This window comes from Aptenodytes patagonicus, chromosome 7, assembly GCF_965638725.1.
Source record: "Aptenodytes patagonicus chromosome 7, bAptPat1.pri.cur, whole genome shotgun sequence".
In the NCBI taxonomy this organism is placed as follows: Eukaryota; Metazoa; Chordata; class Aves; order Sphenisciformes; family Spheniscidae; genus Aptenodytes; species Aptenodytes patagonicus.
In genome coordinates this window covers 26,997,140-27,019,311 of record NC_134955.1, presented here as the reverse complement: position 1 = coordinate 27,019,311, position 22,172 = coordinate 26,997,140, and the positions used below count along the sequence as shown (strand labels likewise).

General features: G+C 45.3%; 1 protein-coding gene across 11 annotated transcripts in view; it reads right to left on the bottom strand.

Annotated features, from left to right (window-relative positions):
- Nucleotides 1–1,442: 1,442 nt before the first annotated feature.
- The window catches only part of TSPAN18 (tetraspanin 18), a 127,242-nt gene continuing 106,512 nt past the window's right edge, over nt 1,443–22,172 (bottom strand). For 10 of the 11 annotated variants that reach the window (XM_076344413.1, XM_076344420.1, XM_076344414.1 and 7 more), the window contains 5 exons: nt 16,202–16,276; nt 10,159–10,257; nt 8,688–8,867; nt 6,061–6,144; nt 1,443–5,067 (listed from right to left, as the gene is read on the bottom strand). In XM_076344413.1, coding sequence (XP_076200528.1) covers nt 5,020–5,067; nt 6,061–6,144; nt 8,688–8,867; nt 10,159–10,257; nt 16,202–16,276 — 486 coding nt within the window. In that variant the 3' untranslated portion in view covers nt 1,443–5,019. The remainder of the gene's footprint in view (nt 5,068–6,060; nt 6,145–8,687; nt 8,868–10,158; nt 10,258–16,201; nt 16,277–22,172) is intronic. The other variant, XM_076344423.1, reaches the window with a different exon arrangement.

Here is a 22,172-nt window from a genome sequence, read left to right as displayed (position 1 = left end):
GGTTTTCTTAATGCTGTCCTCCTATCTGTGTTGGCCACAGGTCCTAGGAACTTCGTTATGACTCTGGGTCTGTAGACGGCTGCTTGATTAGCATACCTTAAAATGTCATCCAGCAGGTGAGAGAAATGAGTTACTGCACTATGTCAGAGCAGTTCTCCGAAGACTTCTTGATGGTTAAATTAGGTAGGAGGGTGGGGGAAGCAGTTACAGCTTTCCAAAGGAGCTTTAAATCAGGTGAGGTCAGATTCCTCTGGTCCCCTGCTTAGCAGCTGCCTCTGCAAAACTTAGAACAGTGAGCCAATTCTAGTTTTGCCAGTCAATGTCTTCTGCTCCAACATAGAGCAAAGCCTGAGGGAGTGGCCATGTAAGAGATTTCATGCTACTTGGTACCTAGTCCTGAAAGGGGACAGATGAAGCTGTTTTATTTTCATGCTTCTTGCTCCATCTTGCTATAAATGGACCATGTAGAAAGTATGGAAGTGGACTGGGGCTCTACCTCTTCTATAAATGAGAAGGGGCAAATGGATGCCCCTGCCTGGCAATGGCTACAAAAAGGCTGTGGTCCCTGGCATGGTCCCTTCTCATCAGCAAGGTGCTGCGGGAGAAACATGGCCAGGCCCACTTGAGGAGGTGAGTTTGGAGGAGGTGAGGTCTAGGAGGGAGTTTCTCAGGGCAGCTTGAGGATGGAGCCCAGGCAGAGCATCTGCAGTGCTGCCAGAAACCAACTGTGGCTGGTTGTTTTTGCTCTGTTGTGAATGGGGGGAAAGGGAGGAAAATGCTGAAACGTTTGTACAGAACTGCTTCGCTAAGGACAGAAGTGCTGGCATCACAGATGCAGGTGGCAGTTGAGCATATAATTTGGGATCAAAAGCCTGAGGCATCACTTCAGGCTCTGCTACTGATCTGCTGAGAAAAAACTCCATCTCCACAGGCCTCAGTTTCCTTATCTGTTAAATTGTGAGAAAGGCCTTGGACTGACATCATCTCCCAAGGGAGACTGCAATGAATTACCTGCATTTGTATAATATTGTGCAGGGTTGAGAGTCATGTTCCCCAGAGGTTTGTTCTCCGAGCAGGCAGAGGCCAGGACTAAGGCTGACCCCTTTCTCTGCCAGAGATGGACCCAAACCCTTGCATTCATAGAGCCCTCGCTTTTGAGGGTGAAGAAAGCTCATCATTCACATAACTCCCTACATTGCCTTATTTATGTCTAACCAAGAGCTGGCAAACTGGAGCTGGTGACAAAGGAGAGGCTCTGTCTGTCCTAAGCTGGCCTCTCCTTTCTGGTCAAGGGTTTTTACTTGGGGTGGGGGGGCAGGAGAGAGTGGGACACTTCAGTTTATACCTCATTTTAGCTGCTGTACCTGAGTTTATTCTTTCTCCTCTGGTAAGAAAGTGACTGTACTTAACACCAAGTGAAAATTAAAGCGGTTTCACTTCACTGTCACGATACCTTTCTTTTATTTTTTATTTTTTTAAGAAACGCACACAAAAACCGTGCAGAGAGTGCTTCAGGCTTGTGTTCTGGTTTATATTACCAAAAAAAAGAATTCCTTTCAAATATAAAAAAGCATTACAGTAGGGAATACAGGATAAATTAGCTCCACTATCTAATAAAAAGAACATTTACAGTTTTTTAAAATAGATTTCAAACATTATTTCACACGCAGCCCTTTTCCCAGGCATTCGTGACAGTCATTTGAGCATTAAATAACAGCCGGGAGGCAGGGGCGCCGAGAGGGGCTGTGGGCTCGCAGGCAGAGGCTGCTCTCTACTACTTACATCCAAGGTTCTTGGGCTGTGGTCACAGTGCTACAGTGAAGGAGGCAGCAGCACGGCAGCTCCCTCTGGTCCCCAGCCTGCCCAGAGCTCTCCAGCAAGCAGTGAATCTAGCTTGAGCCCCTGACCCCAAAATATTCACCAGAGCTGTTAAAAACAAATATAAAAATACAGTTGCTTCTCCTGCCTACTGTTCTGAAAACTATTGTACAACAGAGGGGGCAGCCACATAACCAAGGGACAAAACCAACAAATTTACATGCTTTGCCATACACCAGGAGTCTGCTTTCTGGCCTTGCTTGCTCATTAAATTCCCCCGAGGGAAATTCTTTTTGCCTGTTACCAACTTCCACAGGTCCTCTCAGACTTCCACGTATCTTTACAGCTATCTCCAGTTCTTGTTTAAAATGTGCTGCCGGGCCGTTGCTGGGGTTTCAAGCTGTGTTCCCAGTGGCACACCGGCCAGCTGCAGAGGGATGTGAAGTCTTCATCCAGAAAAGAGCAATGGGGGATCAGACAAAGTAAGAGAGGAGAAACAACTGTGCAAAGGCCAGAAGAACAGACGAATAAGAGATCTTTTTGAAGATACAGGGACAACCATTAGGGAAGAGGGAAAGCAAGAAAGCTAAAAACAGACAAAGCAATGAGTACAGAATTAGGAAAGCCAAAGAGAAATAAGCCTGCAGAGATCCTACTTCAGGCGTGTATATTTATCACTTAGCGCTCTGGCTGCTTTGTTCTGGTTCCCCCAATGCTGACAGTTTTTCCCCCATGCAGAAAAAGGCTTTAAGGCTTTTTTTTTTTTTTCTTTCAGCCACCCACCACGCACAAATCGGTGTATTTGCCTTCCAGGCTCTGACCTGAGACAGCCAGGCCTTTGCATAATAAACTGAGGGGAAAGGAAAAAATTGGAGGCTGGGGAGGCAGTTCTGCTTCTCTTGCCCACCTCCAGCCAAATTACCATCTCTGCTCATGGTTTTGTTCCTCCCCTGGGAATTGGCCTCCCAGAACAGTCACTGACACCAGCTCCTGAGGCAGAAGCGGAACAGATAAGCTCGCCTTCTGCTCGGCCTGTTCCCTGCAAGACTAGTAGATGCAACAAATTTTTCCTCTCTTAAGTGCAGCACCTGCTGTTGGGTACAAATACTGGTGGTTTTTGGCTAGCAAAACTGTTTTCCTTCATTAAACAACAGACCAGAATTTAATGCTAAAATGCCTCATTAAAAGCAGATCCAGAGGGAAATAGTTTAGAAAAGCTTTCCACGAGGTTTAATGCAACATCTGAGGCCGCTCAGCAGCCCTGGCCTCTTATTCCGTTGCTGGAATATGCTGACTGCGGCATGGGGGGGCTGCAGCTCTACCTGCCTGGGCCCTCTCCTGCTGATGAGCAAACTGTTGTTCTCGAATGAAGCTTGGAAAAGCTCTAATGCCTCCTTCCTGTTCCTTAATATCCTGATTCCCCAATCTGGACATTTAGCCAGCATCATTGTCTATTATGGACCAGTCTTTCTGCTGCTTTCCTTCCTTCCCTGTAGCCTGTGCAGTGCCACTGGGAGAGCTGAAGGGACACAGCCCCAGTGGTGTAAGCCAGGCAAGGCGCACCTGCTGCTGCCAAACCTGGGCACAAGGTTACTGCTTGGCTCCTCGCTGCTGCCTTCTGCCCCCTCTCCTTCCTTGCCAGTGGTTACAGCCTTTAAAGGGGCTGGTTTAAGCCTATATAAAAGTGTTCCATAATCTGAGCCTATAAAATCTGTAAAAAGACGTAAGCTAAACAAGAAACCACAGCCCCTTCTGTCCTCCCTCAAGCACAATGAGTTTGGGGTCAGGGAGTGACCAGATGAACAATTAAGGCAACAGGGGTTTAGGCTTCCAGAGGAGAGAAACCAGTGACCTGTCTGGGTCGATAACCACAACCACTGGAGCAGTGGCTGGAGCGGTTTGGCTGCACGCTGGCTGCCTGCCTGGGGCCTCAGCAGTTCCACCTTAATCTCTGACCAAGGTCCAGTCCCAGACATCTTTCTCAAGTTCACTTCCAAATGATTAAGTAGATGATACGTTAGTTAAATGTCAAACTAACTCAATGGAGGAAACACTCTCAACTAGCAGGCAGACTAAAACAATTCTGACTTGATGCTTTCGTCATGAGCCCATGTGAGGATCTCGGGGGAAAATCTCTGAGCAGAAATGATACCACAAGACTGTTTCAGGCAAACAGCATGGGAGCGGCTGACAAACCTCAGCCTCCTCCATCCAGCACCATGCCTGGAACTCCCCTTAGGGCTGGAAAGCATGTAGGAATCCACTGCAAATATTTATGCTAACAGAGCACCACAAATCGTTTTTTGCAAGTATGAAGGGAGAGGCAAAGGCCGACAAGATTTAAACACTATTTCCTCCCCTTCTCAGGAAGGCGGCAGTATCAATGATTCTTGACCAGAGCCGTTATTTTTCCCAGGAGATGGGAACACAGCAAGGAACCATTTGCCCTCTTTCTTTTTCACAACAAGGAACAGTAAATCTTAGTAAAAACAGAAAGGCAGGCACCAAACTCTTGACCATCAGCCAGCCTTAGCTGAGTCCCATTGCTAAGTGAGTCCATGCTGCCCCTGCTTGGGGCTCCAGAGAAAAGCCAGCCTCACTGAAGTGCCTGACTTCTCTGACAAGTTTCAGGTGACGGGCAAAGCTTCCACTGAAGAACGTGTGTTTTCATTCTGTGGCTGGGTGTTAAAGCCAGAATCGCGCGAACAATGACTACCTACTTCTGAGATGAGCCACCACTGCTTGTTTCAAACCCACCTGGACAGTCACAGACTTTGGCCAACCTGTTGCCTTATCCAACCCCTGTGTGGCTGTTCTTCAGTCCTTTGCTGTCATAAAGTTACGAACGGTAGGCACGGCCTTGCAGGAGAGGCAGATGTGCTCATCCTCCTGCTCCCCCCGCCGGCTCCGTCAGTCTCTAGTGCAATCAGCTGCGCTGGGCTCCTGCTCCACGGCTGCTGCGGGTGGCTCTGGGCAAGGGTCCGGTGTACAGTGTAGTGCACATCACCTCAAAGTTCCAGCCCCTGAAGTACAATCCTTTTGGTCATTCATATATTACAACCCTCTTTTTTTTCTTTTTTTCCCCCTACCCCATTTTGTTAAAAAAAATAAAGTTTTTTGGGTGTTTTCAGGTTTTGTTTCTTCTGATTTTCCTTCTTTCTTCTGAGCACGTGGGGAACGTGGTGGTTCACGGGCCACCTCTTACTGGATCCCTCGAAAGAGACACATGGCAAAGATCATGGCAAACAGCTGGGAAGGGGGGGAAAGAAGAGGGCAAAAACAAAACAGAGAACCACGAGAGTCAGCTGCATCTTCTAGAAGATCAGCAAAGCCCTCCCTGGCCCTAGGACCACTCCCGCCTGCCCAGCAGTCAGTGGCGCAGCGAGGGGGACCCTTCCCACCACCCAGGGGAGGCTGTGGCAAAACTTTTTTTTTTGTTCCTGAAGGTGATCCCTCCCTTCCTTCCCTTGTCCCCCGAATTGTTTGTGGCTACAGCAGCAGCCTGGCTTCATTCCCAAACTGCCCTTGGTGTTGCAGGGGAGCAGGCTCCGTGGTCCCTGCTCTGCACACCATTCCCACTGCCCAGAGCAGGCACAGCGGGGCCTTCATGGGGGCTGCTGGGGCACTGCCCAGCTCCTTCTCCTCTGCACGGGACAGGGCACTGGGGAAAGCACCCGGCCTTGCCCCAGCAATGCTGCAGGGACACCACTTCTGGGCTAATGCTGTGTCTGGTGGAAGCCCGTTCCTCAGAAACATCACCAAAGAGCCAGACGCTAATGCTGGATAACGGAGATGCTCTGGAGCCAATACAATTTCAGGCTCTAAACATAAGTTTTTAAAGCAAAGGCACAGTTTGAACACGTTAACCAAGTGGCAGATTAATCAGCTTGCTGGGGTGCTGCTGCACTAAGGGCAGCGACTGTGTGGAGCCCTGGGGCAGGCGGTGGGTCCCCAAAGCCCCTGTGGCCAGTGTGGCAGGGTGCGAGCTCTGCGGCGGGCCCAACACGAGGCGGCACTGCAGGCTTGCAGCACTGCAGGTGTGCAGCACCGGTTATCTCCCTGCCTTTTGTGGCAAAGGACCAAGCACCCGACTCTTTCTAGGCAATTAAAACCACAAGTTGATAACCTGCTCGCACTTTGCAGGAGCAGCTTCCCCTGGCAAGGGGGAGCACCTGCCTGTTTGCCTCGCTGCTGGACATCTACCGACACTTGTTTTTCTTCTAGTCGCACAACAGTAAGTACCTCAATGGCCAACACTCCAATGGCAAGGGCTCCTGCAAGGTACACATAGGTCTCAAAGGAGTTCAGGATCACAGTGTAGCAGCCCTAGGAAGGACAAAACGTGGTGAGACACACCTGAGCAGCACATTGCACTGTTCTCACAGCACAGCCCTCATTAGTACAAGAGGTGCTCTCAGATCCAGGCACCACAAGCACGGCTCCCTCTCACCCCCTCACCCAGCCCCACAGCACAGGAGGCAGAGACCCACAGGACAGCGCCAGGGAGGGGAAGGTTTTGCTGTAGTGGCATGGGAGTCATTCACACCCACAACCCCTCACTGACCACGAGGAACTGTGTCTTCCTGCAGGGCAGAGAGGAGCAGCACGGGAGAGGCACTCCCTCTGCAAAGGACAGAGACTAAGCACAGAGGAAAGGACCCTCAGGGCAGATGACAGACAGACCAGGCTGGCTAGGGATAAGGACGATTTATTTAAAGCCAAGGCAGGAGATTCTTGAATCCTCTCTCATAGCCAGCAGCTCTTTCACACCCCAGGACCTTTTCTCTGTGCCTTCACCCAAAGGAGCATGGATGAACACCTGCTGACCTTCTGGCTATAGGAGAATTAATTTCATTAAGAACTCAGGGCCATGCACTACAGCAATCCTTCCACTTATGCAGCATAGCCACCATTATCTTTAATGTAATTTATTATTGCTCATACAATAAACAGCAGGTAGATCTTCCGCAAAGGTTTCAGGATGTTTCTGGAAATCACCAGCTTATCCTGGCCTCAGTTCTCCCAGCCTAAAATTCCAACTCACCAGCAAATTTCCACAAATAGGTCACACGTAAAGAGAAACGTAGATTGGAGTTTGTCCAAAGTAGCTCTCCTCCCCACTGAGCATATACTTCACACATACACGTTTAATCCCATCCATGCTGCTGGGATGTTTCAATCACCTGATTTTTTACTTCCACCCAAAAAGAAAATGTCTGAACTGCAAAGACAGCACAACAGTTACGTACTGGTGTCCATGACAGACCCTGCTCACTGCGAGTGAGACACAACCAGAGGAGAGCGAGGGAGAGCACAGAGGGGACCCACTCATGAGGCAGTCCCAGGGAGTGCAGACTTTTGGGGCAGTAACCAAGCTGTTAAAACCACACTCTTGTCAACATAAGACCGCTCAGCAGCAGCCCTGTTCCGGCCACATTTCAGCCCAATTTTCAGGGAAAAGCATCCAGCACAGCAACAAAATGTTTGGGTGCTTGCCAGAACTCCAACCTTAACCCAACTTCCAGCATGCCCCGCTCAGCTGGCTACAAACGGGGATGAGCACAAGGGCAGCCAGCACTGTCCTACCAGCACGGTGTCCCAAGAGCCTGACTTTGCTCCAGGAATATGCCTGCATTCAGCCATCAGTTGCTTGGGAGTGTCTCTCCCATTTTACAGAAGTGCCTCACTGTGTGCTTGATGACATTCGTTGTGCACACTGCTTCTTCCACCAACACTCTGCCATGACAAGGGCTCACAGGAAACCTTCCCTTTCCATAGAAGTGGCAGGCCTCAGCTTCACCACTTAGGGAAAGCTAAATCTGTTATCTGCTTTAACCCTCTTTCTCAAAATCCATTTCTCTTTCCCTCCCTGCTGTTTTTCATCTCTCTCCTCTCTCTCTTTCCCATCTACTCACAGCAATCAGACCTGGCAGAAGCAGTACAGTGCTGTCTGCTATGATCTCTCACCCAGAGTGCCTTTGCCAACCATGTCCAGGTGCTGGGCAAGGAACAGCTCACACGCTGCTTCCAAGCTCCTTTACTCTCTTTCACAATCTGCTATCAAGTGCTGAAAAGAGGACCACTGCTTAGTCTGGAGAGAAAAGGAGGCTTGTACGTATACGGTTAGTACAGAGCTCAGCTGGCTTATTAATGCTGAGGCGAACAGAGTCAGGAACTTTGCTAGAAAGTTTCTTAAACTTCACATCTTGGTGACAATGTAAGGAAATATGACTGTAGTATCAGTGTCAATGACATTATGCTGAACTGTCTTGCTCCAGTATAGTATGGGGAAAAATTGCCAAGTCGAGAGGCCTGGCAAAAGAAATGCCCTTTTTCTACTGTAAATAGTAAAAGAGCAGAGAAATGCAGCTTTCCACACTTCTCTTCCTTGGAAAATGGACATGGTTTCCTGCGGCTGTTTAACCCTCAGTCTCCTGGTTGCATATGTTGCTGATGAAAAGTCTTTGTGAACTAAACTGAAACCACTACCACAGCCAGTAAGAGCCAGATCCATCCCATCCTCGCTGACCTGTGCTGGCTTGCTAATTAACTTCTCAGAGATAGTACTAACCTTCAGAAACACAATAAAACTTGATGTAAATTTCCACCCCACCTCTCAATCCCTTGGGAAAACCGTCGTATTTCTGCTGATACAGCACAACGTGGACTTAGCAGCGCAGACAATGAAAGAGGATTTTCAAAATCAGACATACGCCATGACTTCAAACAGCTGTCAGCAGAAGTGTAATTAGGATGTGAGCTACAGTCAGAATGGCATGACCTGCCAGCTTCACTAGCTACCCATGACCACCCCAGCCACCTCTCTGCCCGCTGTGAAACTCCTTTTCCTGGTGTTCGGCTTCCCTTACCTGTCGGTTCTGAAACCTCTCGACACCTGTGAGGCAGGCTTCCTTGTTGACAAACATCCCTTCCCGGCTCTGGAGCTCTCGCTGGCAACAAGCCTCCGGTGTCACCTTTTCCAAAGAGGAGTATGGAAGATGAGGAATAGTTTCAAAATCTTCTGGTCCATTCACTCCACAGCAGGCAAACTAGGGAGAGGCACAGAGAAGAAAGGAAGACAGAGTTGCCACCTTGCCCTGAAAGCAGATACGAGAAATCTACCAAAGACCTATTCTTGTAGGGATCAAAGCTTTAGTCAAAGCAGAGACAAAACAACTGTTGTTTCCAAAGAAGTGGGTTGTGCTTGTACCTTGGAGCTTCTGTTTCATTAAAGCCTTTTTATAAAGTCCCACTGTTCCCATGTCACACTGTAGACTCTAAGGTACCACTGGGAATATTGCCATGAACTACACAGGGCTTTGGAGCACATCCAGAATGACTTGCTTGAGATCACCCAGCAAGTCTGTAACAGAGCCAGCAGTACAATCCAGGCTCCCAAACGCCCGTTCTCCCCATAGCTAATGGCCAGGATTGTTGCTGCTCAAAGGCACTGCTAGGTGATTCAAGTAAGGTCCCTTTTTAGGATTCAAGTCAGGTCCTTTTTAAGGATTCAAGTCATACTCTGTCTCCTTTCAGTCAGCAAAAGGAAATGTCTTTATTAAAGTCCTGAATCAGCATGAAGGGCAGCAATCATCTTTTTCTTTTAAGATTAAAATTGACTTTTCATCTGCAGAGCCTGACATCCTACTCCTCACTCCTGAAGAGATACACCATGGGCTGTACTAAGCACTAAGTTCACATGTGTACACACACACACATGCACTGAGAACTTCTTGTAGTAGTTAAGAACAACTCCAATTCCAATGACACAATCGATCTGTAACCTGCCTGATTAGGACTGTAATAACAAAGTCAATTTTAATGGCTAATATTTCTATACTGAGAATATACCATTAGGCACACTCCTGCCTAACCTGCCACTTACCAACTCATTTCACAAGAGCAAACAAAAAGCCATTAGTTAGCACCAGTTTTAGCTGCTGCTGGCTGGGAACAGTTTTGAAGTAGTCTGCAAGGGGAACGGGCCAGGGTAAATGCAGCGATACTCAGCAGCAGACAGCTCCACGGCTTTCTGTGCCCACTGTTTGAAAGCTGGGGGTACCCAGCCAGGTCAAATGCCTCAGGCTCTGGCAAACCACAAAGGCAGACGCAGTCACCAGGAGCGTCTCTCTCAGGACCGATGGCAGCTTGCCTTGAGAAAGACCGTCTGCCAGCCGAATTCTCACCTCCCTCCCACCACTGCCACAAACCCTGGTGCTATGCTTGATGCAACAGGATGGTTGAAGCAGGCTGACCCCAGGCGAGCTGAAGGTGCAGGCTGAGCACCGTGTTGATGGCCGCTGACCACGGGCAGCATGGGACTGGCACGGCATGACTTACTGTGATCATAACAGAGTTCCAGGTGGAAGAGAAGACATCCGTGTCGTTGTTCCTCAGGTAATGCTTCTTCAGCTCCTTGGTGAAAAACTCTCTGGTCAGCTGAAATGCACAGACAGGTGGTTGGCAAAGGTTACTGCCAACACCTCTTTCCCAAGCACTTCCCAAAGCTCTCTCTTGTGAATGCTGGGGGCTGTTCGGTTGTTTTGGTTTTGTTCTTTTTTTTTGCAAACCTCAGAGGAGAAACATGGGGAAAGCCACTGGCTGAACCATAACTGTATCCAGGGTGAATGGTACTTGTTCAATAAAACTGTTGCTCATGAAAAATCAGGGATTTAATTATATCTATACTTGTAAGCTAATGTTTACATTTAAAGGTTGGTTGGTTTTTTAAATATTCAGCGGTATTTGAAAGTGTTCCGTAAGTTGAAACAGGACTAAAACAGATTTTAGAAATATCTTCAAATCCACACCCACATAGTAGCTTAACTTACTATGCTTCATGAGGTCTGCAATCAAAGCATGATTTTCCCCTCATTTTTCATTTTAAACCAGCTAACTTCCTACTGATGACAGGGGAACTGCTCTGAATTTACTTCCATGTGTGAGAAAGCAGAATCAAGCTCTAATACCAAACTTTCTGGGAATGAAAAGGAAGTTAAAAAACATGTAATGAATATGAAATGTTCAAGTCCACTTACAAATCAGAAAAAAAGACCATTTCCCTGACAATGCTTTAGATTATCTAAACTGACCCACGCACATGAAAAGAAAAATCCTCTTTATATTTCCAAGGTTTAGATAATTTAAACAATTTTTCCTAAGGTCAACAATAAAAACAAATGGAATTTCATTTACTCCTGTTTACATTTACAGTAAAATAGAAAAACTGAACCAACATTTCTGCTCAGAGTCTCCTCAAAAGTTAGACACCTTGAAATTACACTTACTTAGGATCACTCTCTGGAGGACTAGTAAATACACAAACTTAAAAGTCTTCTTAAATCATACTCCAATTCAATCTTTCCGCCTTTCTGTCACTTCAGGATGAAAACTTCAAGGAATCCCCTCTTCAGGTTCCCCAATAGGTCTTGACTTGTGTGGTCCCTTCTCTAAAATACCTTGTGATTTGTGATCCACACAGGCAAAATCTCTCTGCCACTGCAAAGCCTCAGTGAAGGGGGTTGGACTCGGCTGGATACAGCACTGCTCTAGTGTTGCGTATTTGCAGGATCAGAAATTAAGCTGCCTGAAAAAGATCCCTTTTTTTTTTTCCCTGTTGTTCATACAGCACTGCAGATGCAGGAACATATACTGCTACAAGTTGGTTTCAGGTTCTTGATATGCAACGTGAAATATCGCACATACACACACATATGGATGAGATGTATGTGTGGGCACAAAAGCACAAGCACAAAATTGTTTGTTTCCTTTGTAATTCTATCACAAAATTTAAGGAAAAAAAGAGAAGGCTGTGGTGACTCTTTAAAAGACCCCAAATACCACTTAATATTGACTTCTCTTTTACAAATACAAACTAAGGCCAAATTTAACGACTAAATCAATACTGGGTAAAACTTTGTCACAAAGACTTGAATGATGTAGGTAGCTTAATCTCACTACCTTTTAATGAGATATGCTGCTAAGTTCCTAAATCACTTTTATGAGACAGAGATTAACTCATTTTTTGCTTTTGAATGTTAAAATACCAGAGGATCAGAGAGGACTGGCATTTTCCTTCGGGAATTTGGCCCACTGAGGGAAGGTCAGGTTAGAAGATGCTGAAACATGTCCTCGGTGTTCTCCTTTCCTTCCCTTTCTCTGCATACTTTATCCATGCAGCATTCTACCCTGCAGAGACAGCAGCACATTTTTTTGATGCTTGTCTGTTTCTGAAGCGCGGACTTTGAAACTGATATTACCGTTGGTAAAAATCCCAGCCGACTGCCTTTGGCAGGGTCTAAAACAAAAGTCATTTAAATATAAAGTGAAACCTTTATTTTGACAGCAGCAACCCCAGAGGAAATTGTTCAGAGTTTGTGTGCGATTTTTACGAGACTTGGCCTAAAACAAAGCCTAGTCCTGGAAGGGTAAGTTTGCCAGGAAAATAACTGATTCCATTTTGTTGCTCTTAAACTGCTTGTCCTGAGCATCTGAAGTTCAGAAAAATGTAAAAAAAAAAAAAAAAAAAAAAAGGATCAGCAGAAGCATCTTTCTTCTTTTAAAAAATTGCTGACAAAGGAGGATAAAAGTCAGCAAGACAGTCCTACTCACATGCCCACGGCCCCCCTCTCACCGAAGCTAGTAACGGCACTGATGAGATCTGTGCACATCGGAGTACTATGGCAAGAACTATTCAGAAGGGAGCAAAGGACCTACTAATAAAACTAGATCTTCGCACACACTTCTGACAACACACGTATCAGCCACAGTCATGAACAATAAAGAGCTATTCAGCTGTGTTTTTCTTCTAGCTGTTCTGGGGGGAACATCTCCAATACAGAAGAAGCACATGCATGCATATATCATTTACATGCCAGCGAATGAAGGGGGACTATTTTGTCACACGGGTTCAAAAAATAGCTTGGCTGGGATTACTCCAGCCAGATGAAGGGGACTTATGAAAAAGAGGGCATTTCTGCACAACACAGGTGTGCCGGCACTGGCCAGGAAGGTCACAGCCTTCTCATGCAGCACTGTGTTCAAGAATACTGAATGCTGTGCAAGAAGCTGGCTTCATGGTGCCTGCTTGGAAAACAGGACACACTCCTGTCCATGTGCATCTGCCTGGAGCACCTTAATGTGTTTGACACAGTACAGTGCTTGTACTGTAGGTACAGTCAGCAGTGCTGCACTTCTCACCTCCACAGTGCCTTCAATCCAAGAGACCTCCAGCTGCTCAACTGAGGGACGGACAGTTCACATTCTTTAGTTTTTGCCTTATGTCTGAGGAAACAGAGGTATCAGGAACCAAAGCGACTTGTCTATTAAGTGTCAGAACTGGGGCTAAAAATCCAAACATCCTGACTCCATCCAGAGCCCTGCCACTGGGCTCATCTGTTCCTACCATCCCACTTTCTTGCTTGCTAAGACAATTCACTAAGAAAAAGAGTCAAATACCCCTCCAGGGTTTTTCCCATCCAGACCTCTGAATGGCATATAAGGAGCAATTCCTGTACATAAGTCAAATCGCTCTTTCACAGCCTCTCTCTATTGTTCATGGAAGACGTTATTTTATGGGGGGGTCTTCTTGATGAAAAAGGGTTCTCCACCCTCCAAAACCTCCTTTACAAAGGAAAAGAAACTCTGGTACTCCCATAGCTGATTAACAACAGCCTTCCTCTTCAGAGACTGCTTTTAAACAGTTCATTGGGAGTGCAACTGGACTTGCAGATCACAGTAGCTCACCATCACTAATACCACATTCACTAACCCCACCACCACACTCTGCTTCACTGACTCTTCCTCTCATGTCAAATCTCAGCAGAAAACATCTCTTTTCTCCCTTATTTTTGTCTCTTAAATTCTTTCACTCCTTCAGCTATTAATAATTTAACTCTGTTGAGTGTTTGGGAGCTAGTTTGGATGTAAAACACTACACAAGAGAAAGCTGCACTGAACATTATCTGGAAAGCGAACAGATAGAGCGTATCTTTCTCTTTTGTCTCATTTTATGCACCCAGTGAGGCCACAGCCATATGGAGTGGTGCAATGACCATCACAGGAACCCACTCGGTAAGCTTCCAAGAAGTTTAGGTTGCCTAAATGTGCATTTACCACCACACACCTTGAAAGTAACCCATTTCGCAGGGAAGAGAAAAGCACATCTGAACCTGACCTTAAATTGCTACTGTGAAGAATCCTTCCTGACATGGGGTCACTGAAAGACCACCTCTGTCCCCACGGACACCCTGTCCAGCCATCTAGCGTCACCCTAACCCAAAGATGACAGCAAAATTAGCCACAAGTAGTTACCAAGCCAGAGGAGCTACCACCAAAATATAGAGCAACAGCAAAACAAGAGGTTTTTTTTCAGAATAAACCTGAGGAGAGAACAAACCACAAGAATTTGCAGACTGACTTTAACTTCTGCATAGAGCCATCTCCAGCTATGTTGGGATCTGACATTCTTCATTCCTTCGCATTTAAGCCCTTCCTGTCAGTCATTCTGACAGAGTGGGAAGCTGGTGATACAAATGAGACAAGCTCAAGAAAGACAGAAGTTTTTTCCCCTTCAAGTTTTATCTCACAAAACACCGCCAGATGCCACAGAAGTCTAGAATAACCACTGTGACCTTATCTTGCAAGGTAACTCATCCTCACATGTCCCGCAGCTTCCATGGGAGCAGAAGGTACCGATGCTTTGCCCAGAAGGAAGACGTAAGCAGGCTCCTTGTGACTGAGGGAAGAGGACACAGCCAGCCCTGCAGCCACCCCGCACACAGGACTCGCAGTGAGCCTGGCTAGTTCCTTGTACCTTTTACCAGTTTCCCACAGGGAAGGAAGGTGGGAGCAGTCAGCTGCCGGCTGCTCGCCCAGCCCCTGCTCACCAGGGACCACGTTTTCTCTCTGTCGTGAAGCCTGTACCTGGGTCTGCAGGGCAGTTTCTACGTGTGTGGTCTGCTGCTTGTGCTGAACCAAAGGAATTCTCTAAAAACTCTTAACAGCAGATGTGTAATGACCACAACACACCAGACCCCCCATGCTGCAACCTATTTATGGAGCGGTAGCTGTTCCCATGAGGGCATGGTCTCAAAGCCTAAGCTGGAATGGGGCACCCACTCTGTGTACAGAGTGCTGTCCCTTCCTCACTGCCTTCAGATCTGAGGCAAAGACAAAAGACCACCAGCTTATAAAGGGAAAAAGAATCCTCTCACTACCTCTCCCCAAGACCATCCTACTGCACAAACACCACACTGTCTTGCTGTGAGCTTCCTAAGTCTTGATTCTTTGCTTATCAAAATCTTTTTATATGAATAAAATTAAAAGTATGTCCTGGCTCAAGAAAATCATCATTATACATGGCCCTTCTATGCTCATGCCACATTTCTGTCACGTTCAGTACAAGGAATGTGCTGTATGTTCTCTTACTACTGGCAGAGGCCAAATAAACAAAATAAATACTAACAGTCACTAGTGACCACCTCTACTGGGCAATGTTTTTTCACAGCCATCACTCTGAGTCATATTTCAAAGATGGGCTGACTTGAGTAGGATGGACCTAGTTCAGTCAGGCTCTTCTTTGGACACATGGGAACATGAAAAAAATGCACAGACCTTTGCTGGTTAGAGAAACAAATGAGACTGTGCTTACTACTAATGTAGTAAAAGCTTACTACTACCATAGGGGAGGGATGATGGCCATATAGTAATATGCGTGGCAGCAGCATACAGAAAGGCTACATCATATGAAGCTGTGGAGAGAAGGACCAGAAACTTGTAAGCAGGGCAATATGCAAGGGACCCTTTGATGAGACTCAAAATGGGACATGGGGAGACTTGCTCAGGGCAGGTCAGGAGAGATATCTTACAAGCAGCATTGAGAGGAATCTGGTGAGCATCAGAACATGAAAATTCAAGAAGGGATATGATTAGAAGATGAACAAGAGAGTTTTTGCACTGCAGAGCAATGGCTCTGTTGGGCAAACAGGAGGTTTCACTATTAATATTAAACACATGCTACACTGAAAAAAGAAAAGAGTTGCTTTTAACCTTAGTGTGACTTTATTATAAAACTTCTTTCTGATGGAATGTGCAGCTGGTTTGGCTGCAAAAGAACCAGGAAGACTCTAAAAACTGCAGGATTTAAGTAGTCCCCCAGTGTATATCTCCTGTGTACATAAACCATCCACCCTGCACACGCCAGGTTAGTTAGCATTCACTGGCTTGCTGGCCGTTCGACAGACTGAGGGTAGTAACGAATCAGGTTTGTTGGTATTTGAAACAAACAGTCGCTCTACAAATGAATCAGCCACCATCTAACACCATGCTCCAGCTGGGTACAATCCCACTGGAGTTCAGACTTTGTCCACCGTTGGATACTTACATTTTCTCTGAAGATAAAAGCCAGGATTGCAGCTGAAAGCTCCGCCAGGAAGATTAACAAAATAAACATGAAGAACTGGAAGAGAGAAGATGAAAAAAAAAAAAAAAAACAAACAAAAAAACAACCACAGACATACCATTAGGTGTGTGCAATAGGTAGTAGAAAGACAGGGTTTTGCTAGTCACTACAGAGATGGAAAAAATAACTGAGGAAACTTTTTTCCCCCTGACAATTAAAAAACCCTATGAGACAGTAACCTGGAGCAGACACAGCCCCTCTCTGATCACCTCACAGGACATGGGAGCTTGTGACACTTTTGCCTGCTTCTAATGGGTAAAAGGGAATAAGGCTACACGACCCGTAGCATCCCCTGATAAATCTGTACCAGGTTAAAACAGTAAAGCCTGCTTTGATGGAAATAGTTATATTATTGTGTAGATGCTCATACAGGGTTAAACTGTCCTGACACAGGTGTATGCATCATATGCATACACCTACATACGCACACACACCCCACATCACAACATAAACAACATAAACAATTTTAGTGTAGTATGATCATGGCTCATTTTGTATGGAAGGAGGTAGTGGGACATATACTCAAATATTTACACCTATGACCAAAAATGGACTTTTTTCAGAGTATTCTGCATTTCAGGACAAAATTAGCCTTGGTTAATATCCCCCTCCACACAACAGCGTTGCGCTAAGTTAAGTATTAACCATGCAGAACCTCTACAGAAAGTTGATAACACACCATTATAATTTTACTTTGATTATGCAAGCATCATCCATGTCTTGTATAGTATCCAAAGTGTGCATATTCATACCCTTAAATTAAGGGCACACTGCAGACTTGACAGAAAGCAATAGCCAGCAGATTGAGTGTTAGCAAAAGAGAAACAGGCATCCAGTTTGAAGTAAAACCATTACACTTATGTCATCATAATTCTAGGGAAGACAAATGAAAGCAGAGAGGCACGTGGTTGTTCAATTTAAGCTGGAACTGTATTTTCATCCTGTTGCCCTTGCAACCTTCTGCTGCTTCGGTCTAGAAGTCTGGTCTTCAATCTTACTAAAGGCATCTTGTTTCTGTGATGTTACCAAGCCTGAGCAATTCACCGTGCCTTCACCACCCACCCCATAGAAGTAAATCAGATGCATTTAAGAGGTCTCACCCCCAGAGAGACTGATGTCTTGCTGTGAGGGTGCTGTCCCCAGAACCTTGTCTACCCAGAGCGCTCAGGTACTGTGGAGCATTTCCTGCCTGGGATAAGCGCCAGGACTCCTGCGGGCTCCCACCTCAGACCCTCCTGCCCGGAGGTGGCACAGAAAACTGGTACACAGCTAGAGGTAAAACTCAAATAGAGAGGAAAAGAGTGTTGAAGGGAACAAATCTCCCAGGGCAGGAAAGCACTCACCGACATCAAGCTCAGGACTCAGCCTGTCTTTGGGACCAATTCTCAGTTACACTGATGCCTCATGCTAGTTTGATGCTGCTTCAGTCCATAACAAACAGTAAAAGGAACAGGCAGGGATGTGCCCTCTAACATCCTTAAAACAACAAGTGTTGGTGCAGAGGAACTTCTATGGGAACAGAGCAGAAAGTGGCTAGGCTCACAACCCTCTCCCGAAATCGCATTTATTTCCATTCTTGAAGACAAAATAGTGGGCTTGAGGAACCATAAGTCTGAACTAGATAGAAATCTTTTATGTTCTTATAGCCATAAAGAGAAATCACCATGTGAGAGTCAGCCCTTCTAAAATTCAAGGATCCCAAGAATTAGCCCACAGACTCAATGATGATTTTACAAAACTGAGTGAACGTTTAGAAATGAGCTCAGATTTTGGCACCATGTGAGAAAAACAGGAGTGAACGGATAACCCAGTAAGACCGCATCACATGGAGGGTAATAAACATGTAGTACATGTTACCAACAAAGGTGGTTGAAGCAACAAGTAGAAATAAACACAAGAGAAGTATGGATGGGTTTTTTTGTGTGAGAAGGTTATTGAAGGTCTTTCTGAAACAGAAGGCAGACAGATGGGGCCAGAGTACTATAGTGATCTCCAAGCAATGATTTATAAACAGTGTCTGAAATGCTGTGCACCGTGCATTTCAGTAACGGAGACAGAATTCAAACTACCTGCTTGGAATGGGCACAATGTTGCTTTGTTGTCAATTATCAGAGCTGTAAGTGATTTTTCCCCACTGGAAAAGTGCATGCACCACCCTGTCCCATTTGTCTTCCTGCTTCTGCAGTGGAAACAAAAGAAAAGGAGCCTGGACTCAAATGACAAAACAAGAAGCATCAGATGAGCAGGGACTTCGGTTGCTAACAGAATGCTGTTGCTTGATTTTGCTGAACTAGTTAACTCTGTAATTTATTCCTACTGCTGGAGTTTTCTGTGCGGCTTTTTTTTTTTTCCTGCTCAGAGACTGTTTTGTTTTTAATTTCACCACAGGAGGGCAAAGAACAAGTGATGAGAATGAACGATGCTTTGCAAATTCACATCATCATCCATCAAAGGATCTCAGCATAGTCACTAAGAGGTCTAAGGTGGTGATCAAGTGATTAATCCCATCACCCTGCTAATTGCATTTCATTTACTGATTACTGGGAGACACATGTTCACCCAAGCTCCAGTACAGGTCTGTGCAGAAGTGGAAGCAGCCATTCCCAGATTCTCTCTGATAAGCTTCATTATCATTCCCAAACTGATTTATACTTACATTGTGCAGTCTGCATTACAGATTCGTAACAGTTACTGTAGAAAAAACACGAGCAGCCATTAGGGCTGATGAGAAAAAGAAGATCGATCATCAGTGTTTCAGAACTTGCTCTCATTCTGCGTTTTAAGGAGAGTCAAAATCTGCTTATTATGTTTTGCCACCCAAAATTAAATTGATTACTGATATATGAGAGCACTAAACAGGCAACTGATTAATGCATGGGACACAGCAGCCTTACATTCAAATTCACGCTTGGGACCCAACAGTTGACCACCAGTACCCCCCACATCCAAGGTGAACATCCTGAGGAGGGGGGTCTCACATGTTGGTCAAAAATTCTGCCTCAGCTCCTGGTGATGGTTACAGGTTTATCATAAGCTTCCACAAATCAATGTTTCATGTTTCTTTTTCACAACCCATTTACTGTTCCAGTTTCAGCAATGCTGTTCCAAAAAGAGCAGCAACTGCCTTTAACCCGAAGGACCCACGTTTTCATGCTGAAAAGTTTCAGGGGCTACTGCATCCATTTTACAAGAGTGCAAAATAGGACGTCTGCACTCAAAACTAAGCCAAATGAAGCTAACATGGACTGTTCTTGTTGCAAAGCTGAATTCAGTCCCGTGGTGCAATGTTGTATGCTCAACAGCACTTTGGATTCTGCTTTTTATGGTGTTCTTTTGCAGTCAGAGTGTCTTTAGGACAATCCAGAAGTTATTAAATGTCTGATTTGCAGGCCTATGTTTGTTGCTTTTTGTGAGCCAAGTCCAAATGCTGGGAAATCTAGAAACACTTCACAGCCTTGTGCTTAATGCAGCGTGTTAGGTTCCACAGTGATGTTCTTTTACCAAAAGACAAGCAGCTTAATGAAAAATAAAAGTCCTTGCAAACACAAAAGCCAGAACCTAGAGAACATGCATTTGTGCATCTGTCTTGTCCCCTCTATCTTCTGTTTACATTTGGGCTAAAAGCTTCAAATATACATTATGCATCACTGTGAAATCTCATTCAAGCAGTTCTCTGGCTCATCAATTCTTTAACAACTTTGTAAGTGGACTTGATTTGATCTAGCAACTTCTCCCCAAGTACCACCCCCCGAAGCCTAACACTCTCCATTTTGCAAGGTGTTCCCAGTCTCTCTGGCATGTGCTCATGAATGGTTTGCCTTTTCAATGCCTAAAACTTACTCCCATGAGACTTCTGGATTCACAGATGGTTTATGCATTTGAACATCAGCTGGTGTGGCCCCCAAAAAAGCAGAAATTAGCAACATATCTCTTCTCACTTCGTATCAGCACAGATCCTTGTCCAAGTGCTTCACTGCTGTTGGACATGAGATGGCAGGTTGCTTAACAGAGTTGACTTTGATACCAGAAGCCCTGGAAGACCTGATCAAAGTGGAACACTAATTCCTCATCCAGTAATTACTTCTAGAGTTTCTCCTAGTCCAGGGCATTACTTCCAGCCCATATATTTCTCACATTCCAAGTATAAAATAAAATAATAATAAAAGTAAATAAATAAAGCAGCAGGGCTCAGAACTATCTCTAAGAGTCAGAAAAGTAATAACCACAAAATTGAGTGCACTGGAGTATAACTAAAACACCAGGAGGAACATTCAAACCGTGATGTAACTCTGTGATGTTAAATCAGGAAAGAGCATGGCCCAGAGCTCCTTTCCTCCAGCCAGGTCCCCAATCTGTATGCAGCAGACATGGTCCAAACTGAAAATATTACTCTCCCATTCACTTACAGTCAATACTTCTCATCAAACATAACTTTTAGTTTCTTAATCTGACAGGGACAGGCTTTGAAGTAACCCCAGGCTCATTGGGCCTGATCCTTTGCATTTTATTAGGTTCCTCTGGGCAGATCTTCACAACTTCACAGGTGATACATTTGGTTTTCTGATTTACTTCTGAGATGAGTCACTAGAAATCAAACCCACAATGGCTTCCAGAAAAGGGCTCTCATTTGCAGGTTATGAATTCAAGGGGTGGGTGAGCCAAATGCCAGAGAGAATTTCTCTCAGTGAAGTCACGCTCATCCCTACGAAAAAATGGTTTTGCATTCAAGAAAGAGGACTTTCCTGTTCTATTTAAAGTTAGAGACAAGCCTCTTCTGCACCATGAAGCAGCTGTGCAAGATACAACCATAACAAAACACCGTAAGATCAAGATTTAAAAAAAAACAAAGAAGAAAAAAAAACAAAGCCCCAACAGACCCAGAGGGAGAAACAAAAGGTCACGTTTGACAAAAATGAAAAATAAAACTAATGGTCTTTGTCTTTCAATACATAACTGGTAACGCCTTCCAGTAAGACATAATGGCTGGAAACCCTGCAGTATTAGAACTTATGGTAGAGGTCAAGTGTGACTTATTTGAGAGGCTGGCTCTTTGTAAATAGTACTTGATGACCACACGGGCTGAAATTTAACCCTATCATTCAGGGGAAAATTTGCCCGAAGATAACAAATCTGGTTCATTTTAGGAGCAGAGTAGGCTGCTATTGAGAGCTGCAATGATAGGCCACCATGCAGTTCTGAGCTGGGCATTTCTACTGGCATGGGGGGCTCCATTACACAGATGCCTTGCTCTACATGTTCCTTATGCTTTGTTGTGAACCACTGAGGAATGAATCCACAAGTGGAGCAGTGGGTTTTGGGTGGCCAAGAGAGGACCATTTTTGGTCACTTTATAAAAGTTAAAAAAAAAAAACCCAAACAACCAAATAGGACCATTTTGAAACAAAGCTTAACAAGGTCAAAATACACTCCCAGACTCCATACCCAACTGGGCTCAAATCTGGTATAGAGAAAAAGCAAATTCTCTGTATTTCTAGCTGTGTGTAAAAGTACTCTAAACCTATTTATTATCTAAGGGAATAATGGCTACGGTAACAGACACCCATTCATGCACTTATCACAGCATGATCTATCCAGTCACTCCCATTCTTGGGAAGCACCATGACTGGGGGGATGATAAACTCCCAACTGACTCTGAACTTTTTGAGACTTGCTGCTCCAGCTGGATACACATAAGTCTATGGGGCCCGATGGGATTCGTCCCAGGGTACTTTTCAGCTGGCTGATGTTATCATGGGACCTCTCTCCATTGTTTTTCAATGGTCTTGGGAGTCTGGAGAGGTCCCAGTTGACTGGAAGCTGGCAAATATGGTCCCAATTTTCAAGAGGGGTAAGAAGGAAGACCCTGGTAATTATGGGCCTGTCAGTCTCACTT